We start from the raw sequence: 17782 nt of genomic DNA, 5'->3' as shown, positions 1-17782 counted from the left end.
TGGAGAATTGTTAAAATGGACATGCAGTAGTAGTTTAATTCCCATTGTATGCCAACCCTGAAGTTGGAACTATACCCCCCCAAAAATCATACTTCGTCTAGATTTTATTTTTCACTCATGATCACCTGAGTGATTTGGAATACATTTCTACTGGGAAATAGAGTTGGTAGGAAACAAAGATCACACCACGAATTCGTCTGCTGGGATAATCTTCAGCCATCCAGCTCTTGCCACTCATTACATTTATGAGGTCATTGTCATTCTTTCTGCCTAATATAGATAAACATACTGAAACTTTGGGCCTTTCTAAAAAGTGCCCACAAGCCATTGGAAAGCTGGACCGAAATACTCCTTGTTTTAAACTCTAGACCTCAGTTCGGTCATAGGTAGCAGGATTTTTGAAGTATGATTAAAAGGCAGAAAGCAGCTGTAAAATTGAAATGAAGGGGCTTAATGTTTTATTTCCATAATATTTTCCAAAATTTCCCATAACTTTCAAATGCTGAGGTGTTTTTCAGTCGTTTTGCAAGAGCAAGTCCGACAGTGTGCAGGTTTATGGCTCAAACTTGATCGGTCATTCCTCTTTTCTGGTGAATTTGGCACCTTCCACCACTACCTTCCACAGAATGAAAGTAAAAGTCATGCAACAGAAATACTTACCAAAGTCAAGGGAAATTCAAGGCTAAAGAAAGGTGCGGCAAAACCTGTTATTTGTTTTGTGCCTCAAAATAAAAGTCAAATGGACCATCACTTCAGTAGCTGGTGATTCAACTTGAGAGCGTAGATGGTGTACTATTTCCCCTTGTTCCTTAAGTTTCTAGGTTTCTCCACGTTTAGGCCAGAACCAGCCCTGGATAAAATAATTCAAGCCATGAAGAGGAATGTACAGTTCAGCATGTTTATCCTTCCAAGTGCACTCTCTACCAGCTGCCATGCAAACATCGTGTGACTCGTTTCTTGGATAGTCTCACGCCTCTTGAGTTCCGGTTGTGAGAGCTAGTGAGCTCATCACAACTTGGGCCAAAGTCCTGGAAAGCCAGCTCCCAGGGAAAGTGGAGGCCGGCCTCCCACGGGGGATGGGGATCAGGACTTGAAGCTTTATTCTGCATGCATACTTTAGCTACGAGATCAGCTCCAGCCTCAGCCCGGGACAGTGTCACATTGTCTGCAGCTGGACCGCATCTTGAGGTTTCAGTGTGTATCCTACACATTTTCACAAGGCTGCGGAGACTTATCTCTTCCAGCTGTAAGCCAGAGGGCGGATTCAGACAACACAGATGGTTAACTCTCTGGAGTAGGACTTTCAGGGTACCAGAACTCCGTTGCAGTTCACTGATGGTTACTGGATGTAAATTTGTATGGCTTCTGTTGCATTATGTTGAAAACTAGACATTTTCCCTGCTACTTTCTTTTGGTCTTCCTGAATCACTGTTTGATAATTGGTTGGACTGTGGTACATAGAAAACTGGTGGCAGAAGTCTTGTTCTCTGCATTGTGTTTGGGGGTGTGCTTGAAAGGGTGTCAGAGTGGATTAACGCCAGGCAGAATGTGCCATAGTTAGAAGGATTTGAAAGGGAAGAAAGTTTAAACTGCTTTAGGGAAGCTGAGAGCACTGCTGGAGCAGGAATGTTCCAGATGCTTGTCTCTGATAGTATTCTACCGTGAACCACGCCCTGAAAGAATCAGATCATCCTTGCCTCTCCCACTTGGATCTCTAGCTCCTGGAATTTGCCAGTTCTTGATATGAGCTGTGAGGATTGGATGGAGCTTCTGACCTCATTTAGACCATTTGTCCTGAATTCGGAATAGATCCAGGAAAATCGGACAGAGTAGACACTCTTAACTTATTGAATACCTTTTCCTGGCATTCATCATAAACAAGAGACCCACAAATATATCCCAGAGGTGAGTTTTTGGTCTAATTGACTGTAATAGTCATTAAATACTCTAAAAGCCCGCAAAATGGAATGTAGAAAGACAAAAACAAAAGACCACACAGGTCTCTGTAGAGAGTTTGTCCTTGCACTTTAACAACATGGAACAAGAAACTGTATTAAAATGTACGATTAAAGACTCCGTTGTACTTGAAGGTGCCTATGAATTACCTGGGGATCTTGTTAAAATGTTGACTCTGATTCGTAGAGCTGGGTGGGGCCTGAGATTCTGCATTCCTAACAAGGTCCACAGAGGTGCTGGTGCTGTTGGTCCTCGAATCATAATTTGGGTAAAAAGGATCTGCCCAGGCTCTCTGGGGTAGGTGTGTGTTGGTAGAGCCACCCATGGTTAAGACATAGGTGAGGGCTGCCTTCTTATCCACACCTTGGCTACCAGGTTTATAATGAAAGCAAGTCTCAGAACAAGCTCTGTCACATATGAACACTTAACTAGCCACAGAGCAGAGAACAATTTTAAAGCCTTGTGCCCAAGGCACGGTGAAGTCGCAGCCCCTGCCTTTTTGAGTGCTTGGCGGGAGAGCCTCACAACCCACACCTACCTGCCACAGTCCTTAACACAGTGGTTCTCAAAGTGTGGTCTCTGGACCAGCAGCATCAGGAGCACCTGGAAACTTGTTAGAGATGCAGATTCTCAGGCCCTCTCCAGACCTGCGTAATGAGAACGTCTGAGCATGGGGCTTGGGAATGTGCATTTTTAACTAGCCCTCCAGGTGATTCTGGTGTATGCTCAAGTTGGCAAACCCCTGCTGTAACAGCAGGATTTTGTCAGCCATCTAATTGAATTCAGGCAACCAAGAATCCAACGAACTACAGCTGGAGATTTTGGAATCTGGCCTAGGGCACCACTTTTAAAGGTGGGGGGCCTGCTAGATTCTTCCCACGCCCTGTTAATGGAAGGGCAGGGAACGTTTCTATTCTAAACCCTTTTCAACAGTCCTGGTATTTTGTACACCACTAATATCACTAACACAAGCCCATCCAACATTAATTTGGATACTAGGTGTATTAATAGGATTTTAGGTGTAACAAGAGCTAAATATAGCTGAAGCACTTAACAGTGGCGGCTCTGGAGTGAGGCTTTTTGATTAATTGCTATAGCCAACCACCCCTGGAGTGTGCTTTCCTGATTAAGACAACTGACCGCCTCTGCAATGTAGCTAAGCTAACACACACATACTTCATATTGTACGGTCCCTGTGAGGGTTTTTTTTTAACTCTTAAAATGTACTTTATTGAGGCATACTTTAAACACAATAAAATGTACCCATTTTAAGTGTACAGTTTGAGTTTTTGACAGACGTATGCACTCAAATAACCTTCATATCAATCAAGATATGTAACATTTCAATCACCTAAAAAATACCCCTGTGTTCCTTTCAATTAGTTACCCACCCCGTCCCCGCTATACCATCTATCTGCCTTCTGTCAGTGTATAGGTGAGATTTACCTCTTCGAGAATTTCATATAAGCGGAATCAGACTGTATTTTATTTTATTTATTTATTTATTTTTTACTCTTTGTGCCTGACTGCTTTTACCCAGGGTAATGTTTTTCAGATCAGCTCACAATGTTGCTTTATCGGTAGTTAGTTCCTTTTTATTACAGAGTAGTATCCTGTTGTGTGTGACTACACCACAATTTGTTTATTCATTCTACTATAGTTTTCTTTCCAGTTTTTTGGCTATTCTAAATTAAAGCTACTATGTGCATTCACGTACACATCTTTTTGTGGACAATGTTTTTATTTCTTTTGGCTGAATATCCAGGAGTCGAATTTTGGGTCATAAGATAGATGTATGTTGAATTTCATGAGAAATTGCTAACCTGGTTTTCCAAAGTAGTCGTACTATTTTATATTCCCACCAACAGTGTCTGAGAGTTCCAGTTGCTCCACATCCTCGCCAACATTTAGTATTGTCAGTCTTTTTGGTTTTTACATTGAATATTTTAAAGTAAATTACAGACATTGTTTTTCTTTCCCCTAATTTCAGTTTAGGTTGTTATATTCGGTCTCTGCAAAGGCCATCAATCTAATAATGTTGACCCAAGCAACTTGGATATGGATTAAATTATCTCCCTTTCTTAACCTCCAATTAGAATTGGTTCTGTGGGTGCTATTTGATTATGGCAGTTAGTCACGTTTGCCAGTATATTTTTTCTTTTTTTCATTCTTTTGTTCATATATTCGTTCAGTTTGTCAGTCAGTCCCTGAGCTGTATTAGACCTGTTTTCTTTCGGAGAGCAGTTGTATGTTAAGTCACTGGGAAATACGACAGAAGAAGGGGACAGGGTACTTGTCTTCAGGGAGCTTTTTGGAGCTGGGTGTATGAAGCATAAATACACAAAAATGCAAGAAAAGAAATATATCTTGGCGTATATCAAGGCTTACGCAAAACTGAGTGAGGGCATCATCTAAATACAGATTGCTGCTAGGTGAGGTGAGTTGGGGCTTGATAGCCAGGTGACAGTAGAAACCACTGTAGCAGAAATTGTTGAGCTGTTAATCCGTGCAGAATATTAGAATGATTGCACCTTAGAATGTAAAGCTAAATGTTTATTTTAGTCCCAATTTTATTTTACTTATTTCAATCTCTTTTAGAATAGCAGTATCTTCATTAGTACAGAATACGTGCAGAAACAAATATCCATTCTGATAATGGATTCGCAACTTTTCTTGTTGACATCTAGTATCATTTTTGTATGTTTAGCTTGCATCCAAATTTTTGAGCAGAAACTTCCAATTAGTACGTGTGTGTGTACACACGTGAGTTTGTGAACTTCTTTTTAAGCCAGCTCTCTTTTATCCTGCTGAATTAGTTACTTTCTAGGTAAATGGAAAATAGTTGAATAGAAGGAACCTGTGGGATCAGGTGGACCTAAACCTGGAATGAGGGTTAACTGTGCCAATTGAATTTTAAAATACATCTCATACACAGAGACACACGCCTGTGTTGGGTAAGAAATATTGAAAATGTTAACGGTGCATATCTTTGCGTAATAGGATTACAGATGATTTGTTTACTTGATTTTATAGCTTCCTTTAATTTCTAAGTTTTCCACAGTGAGCGTGTATAACTTTGATAATCAGAAGAACATGTTGTGTTGCCACTGGATTGTTTGCTAAATTCTCATAGCTGTTCTCTTCCCTGTTCTCTTTCACCTTGTGTAGCAAGGTTCACTACAGTAGAACCAAGATTACAGTCTAGAAAAAAGAAATACCTGTCCTTCTTTTCCCTCTTGGGCACTAGAACTATATGAGCTCCCTGCAGGCTATGCCACCGTCGTCCCTCACAGAACTTAGCTTTCCTGATTGTCAAAGAGCAAAAAGACATTTTTTTTCTTTCCCCACATTGACAGAAATTCACCTTTCCAAAATTGGGGCATATACAAGAGATTTTTTTCCCCTAGCCTCTTGCTGTTGTTGTTGGCAAATCATTGGGAGTTTATCTGTGCCTTTTGAGAAAATAACAAATGATCTTTGTTTTCCCCCTTTTTTCTTCAGCTGACCTGAATAATGTCAGGTTCTCGGCTTATAGGACTGCCATGAAACTCCGAAGACTGCAGAAGGCCCTTTGCTGTAAGTATTAACCAGTGCTCGAAATACTTGATAGTTATTCTTTGGTTTAAAAAAAAATGGCTGGGAGTATTTGCTGTTGGAGCGGGGAGAAATAGCTCTCTCAAGTCCAGGTGTTACATAGAATTCATTTTTTTAAAGTATCTTTGGCTGAGTGTTCACCTAGACTGCTTTGTTACATTGTTTAGAATCATTCCCGTCACCATTCCTCAGCTACTGATGTTGAATTGATAAGATACCAGTAATTTTTATTTTCTAACTAATGGCGTTGGCATCCAGAATTATCTTTATGGAACTTGAATTATCTCCACCTGTTCTACCTTTACTTCTTCTTATAAAATGTATTGAATATTTGAAGTATTAGCATCAGATTGCCTCACCCAAACCAAAGTTCACAGGTGTGTATTGTTTTTTAGCTTGAATGCTAATGTTCAGATAAATACTGTCATAGAAGAAAGATGGCAAGATTGTTTTTCTGCTTTTGCTAAATAGCTTACATCAGTGGGAAAAATTCCCAAAGTGTCATACAATGCTGTCTCTTCATCAGATAGTTTATATATCTGTTACCACGTATAGTATTGTTTGAGAGCCCATGTATGTTGTTAATGTGACCTCGAAACAGATAGGCACAGTCCCTACCCTAATGGAACTTACAGTCTAATGAGGGATATACAGGGTGTCCATAAGTCTAGAGACATAGGTGCATGTGTATAAGACCATCAAGAACATCTACAATCTGTAAAAAAAAAAAAAAAAAAAAAAAAAAAAAAAAAAAAAAAAACCAAAAAACAAAAACAAAAACACCTCTATTCAGGCTTTATGGACACCCTGAGAAAAAGTGAAGGGACAGTTTCAAAGTCATATATTTAGTCATGTGACAGTGGAAGAATGGGTACCATGAGTTGTGGGGTTTGCTTGAAGAGGTGGTATCTATGATACGTGAGTCCAGAAGGGTAAGTAGAGCTCACTCCAGAAAGAACGTTCTCATCAGAAGGCAGAGCATGTGCTGAGGCGTGGGGTCCAGAGATGCAGTCAAGAACTGAAAATACTGCAGCATGGCTAAAGCACAGGAACTCCAGGGAGGGACTGTGGTAAAATATTTGGCTGGAGGAGAGGCAGGAGGCAGATCGTGAAAGGCCTTTTAAACTTAAGTTAAAGAGTTTAGAGGTCAGTGGGGAGCCGTGCAGTGGGATGGCACTTTGGGATTGTCATTTAGAAAGGTGACTCTGGCTGCGGAATAGAGCCTGCACCCTGACGGTGGTGTACACCTGCTGGGGGAGAGACTTGGTGAGCAGTTTCAGTCGTCTAAACCAGCAACATGGTGGCCTGAATTGGCAAAGGAGGAATGGAGATAAGTGGGGAGAGTTGAAAAATACGAGGTGAAATTGATGGGGCTTAGTGATGAGTTTGATGTGCTAGGTGAGGGGGAATCAAGGAAGATACTGAGGTGCTCACCCGGGGTGAGTGGTGGACGTGCCTGGCAGAGCTGGACGTAGAGCTGTGGCGCTCTGGAGAAACATACGGGCAATGCTTAGGAATCATAAGCGTGCAGATGCTCGGGGAGAGTGTAATGTGACAAGAAAACAGGATTCAGGACAGGGGGCGAACAAGGTACAGAGGGGACTGCAAAGGAAGACACAGGGAAGGTATAGTGGCACATACTGCATGGGCAGAAAGAAGGGCCTGCCACTGGGGTCAGACGTTGCTGGGAGGTCAGGATGAGGTTGGCAAAAGTGTCCATTGGATGTAGCAACAAGGAGGTCCTTAATAACTTTGGTGAGGTTTTAGAGGCACGGTGGAGGTGGTGAAGTGGGCTTCAAAGTAAAGCAAAAGTGGGGATGTAAAGACAGTTGAGACGATTCTTGGAGAAATTTAGTTGTGAGGGGGAGGGGAGAGGGGCGGTAGTTAGCTGGAAGGGGCTGAGGAGTTAATGGAGTGCATGTGCACATAGGTTGAGAGACGCTTGAGTCTGTTTAAATGAATATGAGAAGCGGGGACGAAATTGAAGTTGCTGGCTCAGGAGATACTAAAACTTGGGAGTCCTCAGAGGAGAGGGGAAGGTAATCCAGAGGCCAAGAGAAGAAAGGGGACGCCTCTCTTCCACTGTAAGGAGTGGGGCTGAGGAAAGGATCTGGGCTGGGCTAGGTAACTAAAGGAGACCTAGTGGGAAGCTGGCGAGGGATGCCCGCGGGGAGGGCTCTGTTTTCTGTGTGAAGGTGGAGGACAGGTCCTGTGCTGCAGCTAATGGCAGAAGGGGATAGAGTCGAGGTTGGCCTTAACCTCTGTGGAGAAAGAGAGGGCTATTTTGCGAAGCAGCATCATGGAGCCCAGAGTCTGCTCAGCGGTTTACGACGGCACCCATCCGCAGGGTAGTTCTTCAGGCACAGCCAGTAGTCAGGAGCCGGATGGTTCTGTCCCAGGTGGGCAGAGGCCAGCCTGGCAAGTGAAGTAGGGATTTGGGCAAAAGAGTGGTTAAGTGGTTGGAGTGCCGTCCGTCGAGTCTGCATGGGGTAGGAGAGGCTGTGCATTTGGGTGGAAGCTGGTAATTAGGAGGTAGAGGGATGGAGAGGCCAGCTGTTCAGGGAGGTAGAGGAAGAGATTGGGCGAAAGTGACTGGAAAGCCAAGAAGTTGTGGTCAGACAGCAGCAAAGCTAAACGTTATTTCAGAAGCGGAACAGTTCGGCTGGCTAGGTCTAGGATGTGACCATTTGCGTGGGTGGCAGAGGCGGACTAGATGTGAATTTCCATGGAGATGAAATAGGAAGCTGATGAACTGAGAGGCTAGAGTGATGCACGAGTCCTCGCTGCCAAGGTTGAAATCACCCCGAATTGGGCCACAACTGGGGAAGAGCAGGGGGCTGTGACCCCTGGCTACCAGGTCTTCAGCAGTGAAGGCGTCTCTCCTTCCCAGGGGGTCTGCAGAGGCCAGCAGTAAGCTAGTCAGCTGGTGTTGCTCGTGTGCGGTTTTCTACATGGAGATGGAGAAGAAGTGGCCTAGAAGTGAAATTATTTGGAAGGAGAGAGTAGGCTTTTCCTCCTTATCTTGGTCTCCAGTGCTGAGCACAAAGCCTGGCACAGAGAAGGGCTTAATCTGTTTTCAAGGAATGGATGCATGAATGAAAGTAAATTCAGGCTTCCATTTCCGTATAGCTTATAGTCTGAAGCTATCATTTTTCAGCTATATAGCTGCCAAGTGGTTTTTAAAGGACTCCCCAGGCCTAGGATTTCCTTAGGGACCTGGGGTTTTTTTTTGTTGTTGTTGTTGTTTTTTGTTTGTTTTTTTTTGTTTGTTTGTTTGTTTGTTTGTTTTGCGGTACGCAGGGCTCTCACTGTTGCGGCCTCTCCCGTTGCGGAGCACAGGCTCCGGACGCGCAGGCTCAGTGGCCGTGGCTCACGGGCCCAGCCGCTCCGCGGCATGTGGGGTCTTCCCGGACCGGGGCACGAACCCGCGTCCCCTGCATCGGCAGGCGGACTCTCAACCACTGCGCCACCAGGGAAGCCCTAGGGACCTGTTAATGTACCAAAGCTGGAAAGAGGCAGTTTGAGATGGAGTGGAGTCAGGAGACTGGAAGGAGAGAGTCTTCGGCAGGCGGACTCTCAACCACTGCGCCACCAGGGAAGCCCTAGGGACCTGTTAATGTACCAAAGCTGGAAAGAGGCAGTTTGAGATGGAGTGGAGTCAGGAGACTGGAAGGAGAGAGTCTTCTGCCTCTTTGTCTTCTTCTGTCCCCGCCCCATGCCAGAGGTAGTGCCTTCCATTGAGAAAGGGGCAATTATGAAATGGTTACTGTAAAGTGCTATAGTACATAGAGAGATGTAAAAGTGAGACACTAAAAGTTCAGAAAAGATAATCGGCTGTTCCAGGTTATACTATGAAAAAGCCCCCAGATTGACTACATTGGAAAACCCCTTTCCATAATGTTCCTTTTGACCTTGGATTTAGGCATTATTCAGTTCTCCTCCTGTTAAAAACTCTTTCTCTTCACATGTGTGTCTCATTGTCTGTTATTTCAGTGCATGTTAACATTTCCAATAAACGTTGGAAAAACAGGGGGATTTGATATTATAAAAAATTTTGGCCGTGGGCGATTATAAGCTTGTAATAAAGCTAAGCTCTGAATGTGGACTGTAGAATTTTCACTTTTAAACAGATTTGAAATTCTCAGCATTTCCTTTCTAAGCATGACTTTTCTCATATTTGAAAAAGATTTAGGTACAGCAAAATTAGGGTGTATTTATCTAAATTAAGTACTAGATTCTCAAGAATGGTAGGAGGTTTCCACGTGTAGTATGAATATAGAATGAAGAGTTCACCTTTCCTTTTATTATTGAAAACATGCGTGGTCACATTACTTAACTAACTGTTCAGTAAATGATTTCAGAATTTCCTCTTAATTTTAGATTTGCTTAGGTTTATCTTCCGGCCTTTTTGTCATTTCTGTGCCTGTAAAGCCATGATAAAGAGCTATTGTCTGGGGTACAGACAAACAAAACTTGTCCTGGCTACCTTTTCCAACTGAAGGTCGTGTCCACTGACTCTTACTCTAATGAAAATTAATGACGTTATCTCAGTGATTTCCTGATGCCAGTGAAGAGTTTGAATTACAGATGCCTTAGAAAATATGCCATGCTACCGCCGCTAAGCACTTGGTCTTATTTTTTTCACTTCACTATCAAAGCTTCAGTATTGCAGAAACCTGAATACCACAGTTTTATCCACTGTAGAGGATTTGCTATTTAAGTCTAGAGCATCACCATTGGCCTGTAATGTCCCCAGTTTGTAATCCGTTTAACGTTGCATGACTCCATACTGCCTTTCAAGGCATTGTGAATGAAAATTAAACTCGACAGAAAAGCGGAGACAAAGAGAAAATCTGGGTAAGAAGGATTTATAAGCCAGTTCATATGGCTGATACCCCACTGAAAGTTATGAAGAGAATCTAAGCTTTTCCTTTCTCCGGCTGTAGTTCTCATGAACATCCTATAGGTTTGCAGCTTCTAAAATTAAAAATATAGCCAACTTCTAAGAGCAGAAATAAAAATGCACTTAACAGAGCCCATGTATTTAGTTTATTAGTGTGTGGTGGGTTGGAGAGAGCCCAAACCATAGGGCTAAATATACTGCAGTTGATAAATGTGACAGATATTCTGCAAACAAGAAGTATAGAACAATTTGCTTCTGTTCAGCAACTAAATCACACAGGAGAGAAATTTTTTACAGCCTGGAGTTGTCTGAATAGAGGCACAATGGCCAGACTCATCCTTACCGTGACATACCAGGTAAAAAAAGGTGCTCCCTTCTGGGCATACGCACCTCACCTTTTGTGCCTGCACTGAAAGGTGGCAGCAGATAGGGTTTGGTCACTAAAGAAGACTCACAGGATCCACGGTAACGTTGCTTACAAATCTACAGTCTCTTGCAGGCAAGGGTTCCAAGAAGGCAACAGTGTTACAGTATGCCTCCACAGCCACCAGCTACCTCAACAGCAAGGGGACCCGAGAGGCCAGTGTAATTATTTGTCCCTTCCCCGCAAAAATCTCCTTTTCCAGTATACCATTATATTATTTTTCACGTAGGTTGGAGGCCAGGTCTCTGTTATTTCAGAATTCAAAACATCTTGAGGACGGAGCCAAACTCGTTTTCTCCACTTACATGGTTTGATGGGTATCGGTGCCCCAAGAGAGGGGTCCGGTAACAGGAGGCATCTCTCCCCCAGGGGGAGCACTGTAGTCCTGTTCGAAATGTGTCCAGTACCCACGAGTCGCTCACTAAGGGAAAGAAGGGTGGGTTCTCAGTCATGGTGCTGAGGCTGTTAAGGAGGACCTTGTAGGTTCCTTTCTCGGGTTATCATTGGTTCCATTTCTAGTTGATATCCTCTTCTCCTGGAATTGGATTCCCTTGATGTGTTCTTTTTGCACTAGGCGGTCTTTTCCATCGGTTTCTCTTTTCTCACTCACAGCAAATTCTACCCTGCCAGGTAGTCCTCGCCCAGCTCCTAATTCTCCTAAGATTCTTTTATTTCAAGCAGTCCCGTGCTCTTTGGTCCACCAGACATGTTGTTGCCACAGTGTACTAACGTCTTTACTATAACTAGGAAATACAATTGAGATACAGAAATGTTGACTCTCCCAGGCAAACATCATAGGAATAGTAGTCACTCCTAAATGAACTTTGGTTTGGGTATGCCACAGAAATATCTATAGCCGTCCACAGCAAATTTCTGGCTTTTCACCTAAGGCCAGTGACATAAACTTGCTCTATTGAGGGCACGGAGACAAGCGCACCTGACCACAGTTATAGTGTGATACTTAGCCTGGTCAATGGCCATGGTTTTTACTTGAGTTTCTGGAGCAGAGGACACATGGGGCCAGAATGTGTCTCACTGATGGGTGCCCGAATTAAGACCTCATGAATATTAAGTATCCATGTGTATAATTAATGTCTCTTGTATATTTCATATACAATGAACACTTTGTACTCAGTTGCCTCTGGAATATTACATATCTCTTGGTCCTTCAGTCCCTTTCTATGTTTAATATAAACATGCTGTTCTTACCATTTATCCACAACATATCTCATGAATCCTGCCTATGTCAAACAAACTTCTGTACTCGAAACATCTTAAAAGGTTTCACCTATGATTTACAAAATACTTGATCATTTAAAATGGAATTGAAAATTCTCAAAAGTAAATGTATATTACATCCATATTATCAACTTAATCCAGACTTCTATGTGAAGACTTCACTATGAAGAAAACAGGTGTCAACAATAAATCTGAATGTCTAAGTAACAACAACAAAAAAATTTCTGGCCTTTCAATCTCAGGGAAGTAGGCCTACCAAATTCAACTTAGCTTTTCCTCGATGATCCAAGCATCCTGATTTGTAGCTTTCCTCACACACTAACACTAGCTTTTTTTTTTTTTTTTTAAGACAGAATATTGTGACAGATGAGGCATATACCATATAACCTTTCTACCACATACCCAATACCTTTCGTAATCCTTCATCATCACAATTAATGACCATGCCGTGTTCATTCAGATTATTATAAATCAGTGTTCTCCAGATATGACTGGGTAAATATTCCCACAGGGTACTTTCCAAAGCAGGTGCTTAATGACAGATGTATCCTGTGAAACAAGCACCGAAAGCCATAACCACTGTAATACTGCTCCACGGAGTCTTGGTCGCAGTCAGAACTCCCACCTCTTCACCCAGTGTGTTCGATAGATTGGCCAGCTGTCCTGCTCACTTCTTGGCTTTTTAAAAGGGCATCTGAGTCATGGCCAAGGGAGCATATTATTCTCTTATTTTAAGCCTCTCTCTAGGCACCAGCATTATGTTCGATTTTCCCTTTTTAACACCCATTTGGTGGCTTTCTTCCCTTCGGCAACAATCTTACCTTTCCTCCTTATTGTTACATTTTCATCCAAACTCTCTCCCCCAACAAAGAGTATATCCCCTGGGTTCAGCCACTGGACTAGTCCATATTTAGCTGGTAGCAAGATAAGACATGCCTGGGCTTCCCCTTTCCCTTCCCCTTCTCTTCCCAATTTTTGAGAAGGGGTCACATTGGTTCCATACAGAAAAATGGGACTGTCCTGTCCACTAGGCAGCAAAACATGTGTGACGGTCAGCCCCAATTAGGCGAGGTGTGAGGAAGGGGTAATCCAGTCCATCAGTCCCTGTGGAATTCTTGCACTTACCTTTCAACTAGGTAAGGTATTGTTTTGGGATTTTTACCAGCCTTTGAGACTCTTAATTGTAGCCCCAGTCCAGGGACTACTAGTATGGCACTGAAAAAGAAACTAGTGGCAAAGTAGGGAACACCTGTAAGTTCCCCCACTTGAATTATCTTTTTAACTGTAATTGGTCTCTCAGGTGTCGCCCATTTATCAAAAAGTGCTAGTTCCCAGGTTCCTTTAGTTGGAACTCTACCTGCAGGCCGGAGAGGGTGACGCTCAATGGAAGAAGGTTCTGAACTTATTTGACCTTTTGCTCCTGCAACCAAGGAATTGAATTTTTAGCAGACTTACCATCAGTTTGCTATCCCCTTCTAATCCATTCCGTTAGCTCCTGGAGTTCAGGTTCTACCATTTCCAGTTTCCAGTAGAAAGTTGTATTATTGATAACGAATTTCAAAGCCTGCGCTACTTCAAACCAAGGGTAGCTTGGCAACCAGCATCAATGGTTTATTTTCATCCCTTTTATTAGAATCATCTTTTTTTCCTTTTAAAATAGTGCCTTACCCATATTTTCAGCTAAGAATGAGTTGGGGTCTTCTAAACAATCTGCATTCTGGCACCAGTTGCTCCGGGGTTGATAGTTAAGCTCAATAGCTGACGAGGACTCACGGAACCCAAATGACAGTCCTTACAAATCTACAGTTCCTGACTGTAGACAGGAAAAGCCTACAGTACAGCAACAACATTAAAACAAGGATATGCGTCACAACCACAGGATGCCTTCCAGCATAGGGTCTGGAGAGGCCAAGTACAGGCTCCAAGTGCCCTCTCTCTACCAGGGCCATACCAGGATGCACTTTATCTCTTGGATCAAGAACCACCAGTGTGAGCACACACCACTTTAGAAACCAGGGAGCACTAATTGGAGTCTCAGCCAGGATTGCTTTTAGCTGCTGGTAACCTGGACATCTTCTTCTTACCTAGCCAGTCCCAAACCCAGTGGCCTCCCTGAGACCAGGTAAAAATGGCTAATGTTATTGCTAGCAGCAAACAGCTGTGATAACCTGTAACTCATGGCCACCCATAAACACAATGAGTCACTTCTTTTCCTTGCTTTGATCAGAGGGTCTGCATTGTGTGGCTGTTTTAGCAAAACATCTCTTGCCAACTTCAGCACCTCTGGAGTTAACCCTCACAGCAAAGATAACTACAGCAAAGTGCTTGACTTGCTTGCTGGGCAAAGATTTGCTTGGAAAGTCCTTCAGCCTGAAGTGCAAGCTGCCTGTAGGATGATGTGATGTCCACAACAGCCTCCTCTTCCCGCAGACGCCTTCTGCTGCCTGGGCCAAAAAGTCAGCAGACACATAGGAGCCATCCCACCATTAGCCGCCCACCCCTGTCTGTGTCTGTACTAATTAGGTTACAGGATTGTTTATATTGTTAACCTGGGGTATCCAGGTTGACCCATGGGATGAACCCGGGGTCCTGTGGGCACCGTCGGGCTTATTCTAGCCAACATTTTGGTGCTTCTTTTTTCTCCCAGTATTATTGCTAGTAGAGAATGCGGGGTGGTTTTCTTTTCTTTTTCTGTACACCCTGTAAGGACACCTGCCGCCCACCTTTCTGCTTTTCAGTACATACCTCCATATGTCCTGCCATAATACCCAGAGCAGGTCTCTTCCTGTCCAGTCTCAGTTTTCCCAACTGCAAAACGATTCTAAAGGTGCTTCTGAGTTCTCAAAGCCTAGGATTCTGTGAAAGACCAAAAAAAAAAAAAAAAAAATCCATCCGAGCTCCTCACTTACGGCGTATGAGGAAAAGAACAGAGTTAGCATTTGAACCTAGGATGTTGAGAGGATGATTAGGCACAGCCAGCACCTCAGGAATCATCCACCCCATCCCACCCCACCCCACCCCATCCCATCCCATCCCATCCCATCCCATCCCATCCCATCCCATCCCATCCCATCCTATTCTATTCTATTCTATTCTATTCTATTCTATTCTATTCTATTCTATTCTATTCTATTCCATCCCATTCCATCCATTTTCCTGGAGAGCCGGTCGTTTTTTGTCTTGTCCCCCCCTCTTTCACCCCACACCCCTGGCGCATGAGGCGAGCCACCACATGCTCTCTATTCTTCAGTGGCGTCAAAACCTATAGCATCTTCTACTGTCAAAATAATTTTTGAAAGAGAGGGTCTATTAGAACATACTTGGGTTTTTATATAGCTTTAAAATGTATTCCCTAGTGAATACACTAAAGGAGGGAGAGATTTTCTCCTAAATGGGAATTCCTAGCTTGAGGTAAAAGGGTAGTTTTACAAAATTGTGTCTGCTGGGTGCTTGTTGAGGCTTCTAGGAGCAGCTAATCATTATGTTTAATGTTTCATCAAAGAATCGTAATGTATTCTTTAAGATGCTCATTTGGAACAGTTTAAGTGTATGTTTGTGGGGCAATTACATCGTCCCTATTGATTTTCTCACCTCTTTTCAAGTCCATAGTATCGGCTATATACACCTAAATAGGAGTCTTTTACAAATTGTTGCATGATAGTGGAATTCTGTTTGATATGTTTGTTCTGGGAAAATGAGTTCTCCAGTCTTCTGTGATGGATCATTCTCGTGTTTAACCACATTTGGTTTTAGCAGAGCGCGCTGCACAGTACTTCTCTCCCAACTATGTCACCTCCCGCTCCTGTTATTTCAGAGCAATTGCTTTGAGCCCCTCTGGAGCTATTTATGCTCCCAATTTCCTATTCTGTGTGTTACCCATTCACCTGTACGAAGAGAAGAGTAGGCCCAATAAAAAATTCATGCCATTTTGCTGTTGGTTATTTGTTTCCATCACACGGGGAAATTAGACTCTTCGTACAAAAGTGAGTCTAAAAATTCTCACTTGTTAGTTCTTATATCCTTGGATATAAAGCAAAATATTTATAATGATTGCAGCAAAGTAACACACAAAGAAAATACTAGAAAAACTTCGAACCACCCATCACTTCCTTCAGTATGTAAAGAAACACGTTGGGAATATTGGTGTTGGAGGGAATCTGCTCCTCTCTTCTGCTAATGCAGATGGGGTGCTGCATTCCTAAACGTTCTCATTACCTACACCTGAAAACGTGTCCTCAGGGAAAGTCAGGCACACAGCAGAGAGGATGAAAGTTGGAGTCTTTTGTCTCTGCATGTCTCTCTGGTCTCCCATACAGTCCCCACTTGGCCTTCCCCTCCTCCTGTCCCCCTGCCTGCTTGTGTTGTTATGTTTCTAAATTCTTTATTCTTTTTCCTTCCTACCTCCCTTTCAAATCAAGTTGCATTCCTTTCTGCCACTTGAAACAAAGTCTTGGCTTCAATGTAAAGAGGTCATTCCTTTATCTTTCCAGTATTTTTAAGCAAAAGGAGTGGGGGCTTGGCTTTGATAGGTTGAGTGCTCGCCCAGGGTATTTTAAGGAAACTGGTCCATGGAAGCAGAGAGGTTTACTCACTGCGATGAAAGACAAAGGAAAAAGAAAAACCTCCTGCTTCCACCCCCGGGTCTCCTTCATGCTTCCAGGGAAACTTCAAAAGATTACTATTTTCCTTTTTGAAAAGAGGAAAACATGCACTACAGAGGTATTAACCTACATAGGTATTAAGCACCATTTGGGTGGTTCGTCCTTAACATTTAATTAGAAGTAGCCACAAATAGTAACTAGTAAAATGCATTAAAGCCTTAAATTTGCATCTGTTTAGTATGGGGCAAGCTGTTTACTGATTGGGATGGTGGTGTTTATCTGCAGTTACATTTATAATTGTGTTGCCTCCCCCCCCCCCATACGTGAGAGATTTACTTAATTACCATTGATTCTTGCTCTCAGAGGACTGAGAATTCAGGCCAGAGCTTGGATGTATAAGGTGTTATAAAAGCAATGTTGTTGCATTTCCAATTTGGCTAATAAATTGGCTTTACAGAAAAGCATCTTTCTGTGACACTTGGGAGTAAAGCTTACGATTTGCTGATGTTGGGCAGTGTTGAGGCTTCACTTTTGATAAACGCTTGTCTTTCAGTGTATGATTAAATACCACCTCAGATCACGGGAACCTCCACCCACCCCCCAAACGTATAAAGTTCTTAGCGGACTTGAAAAGTACGTTGTAGACTGTAATTTGAAGGTGAAAGGAGAAATAAGTGAGCCTTGTATCTGAAAACTGGATAGGTGAGGCATTTATTTTAGTTTGCCTGTAGAAAATTTTTGTGACGTTGATTCTTTTTTCACCTAGTGTTAGTGCAGCAGAGAGATTAGGAGGTGACTGATGTTTCAAGGAAGAAAACGCTTAATGATTATAAATGCATAGCTGGAAATAAGAGTTTACACAACCCTAACCATGCAGATTAATCAAACTGACCTTCTCTAGTACTAATACAAGAAAGTATTCTCAGGAACTCTTTGAAAATCTCTAGGAAAACAGTTTTTTTTTTCTTTCTAATTCAGGTGGAAATGACTCTGTTCCTGTAGAACACTCTGGGTCCCCTTAACGCTCAAATATTTCCTAATAGTTTAGGAATGGGAACTGTCTCT

The 17782-nt window shown here is 42.8% G+C and overlaps 1 protein-coding gene across 16 annotated transcripts in view; it reads left to right on the top strand.

Moving 5' to 3' along the window:
• The window catches only part of DMD (dystrophin), a 2398628-nt gene that overhangs the window by 2280966 nt on the left and 99880 nt on the right, over positions 1-17782 (top strand). For all 16 annotated transcript variants that reach the window (XM_055081921.1, XM_055081920.1, XM_028482834.2 and 13 more), the window contains one exon: positions 5458-5532. In XM_055081921.1, the coding sequence (XP_054937896.1) occupies positions 5458-5532 (75 nt within the window). The remainder of the gene's footprint in view (positions 1-5457; positions 5533-17782) is intronic.

This window comes from Physeter macrocephalus, chromosome 21, assembly GCF_002837175.3.
Source record: "Physeter macrocephalus isolate SW-GA chromosome 21, ASM283717v5, whole genome shotgun sequence".
Taxonomy (NCBI): domain Eukaryota; kingdom Metazoa; phylum Chordata; class Mammalia; order Artiodactyla; family Physeteridae; genus Physeter; species Physeter macrocephalus.
Note: the sequence above shows the minus strand (reverse complement) of the source record. Positions and strands in the feature narration are given on the sequence as shown.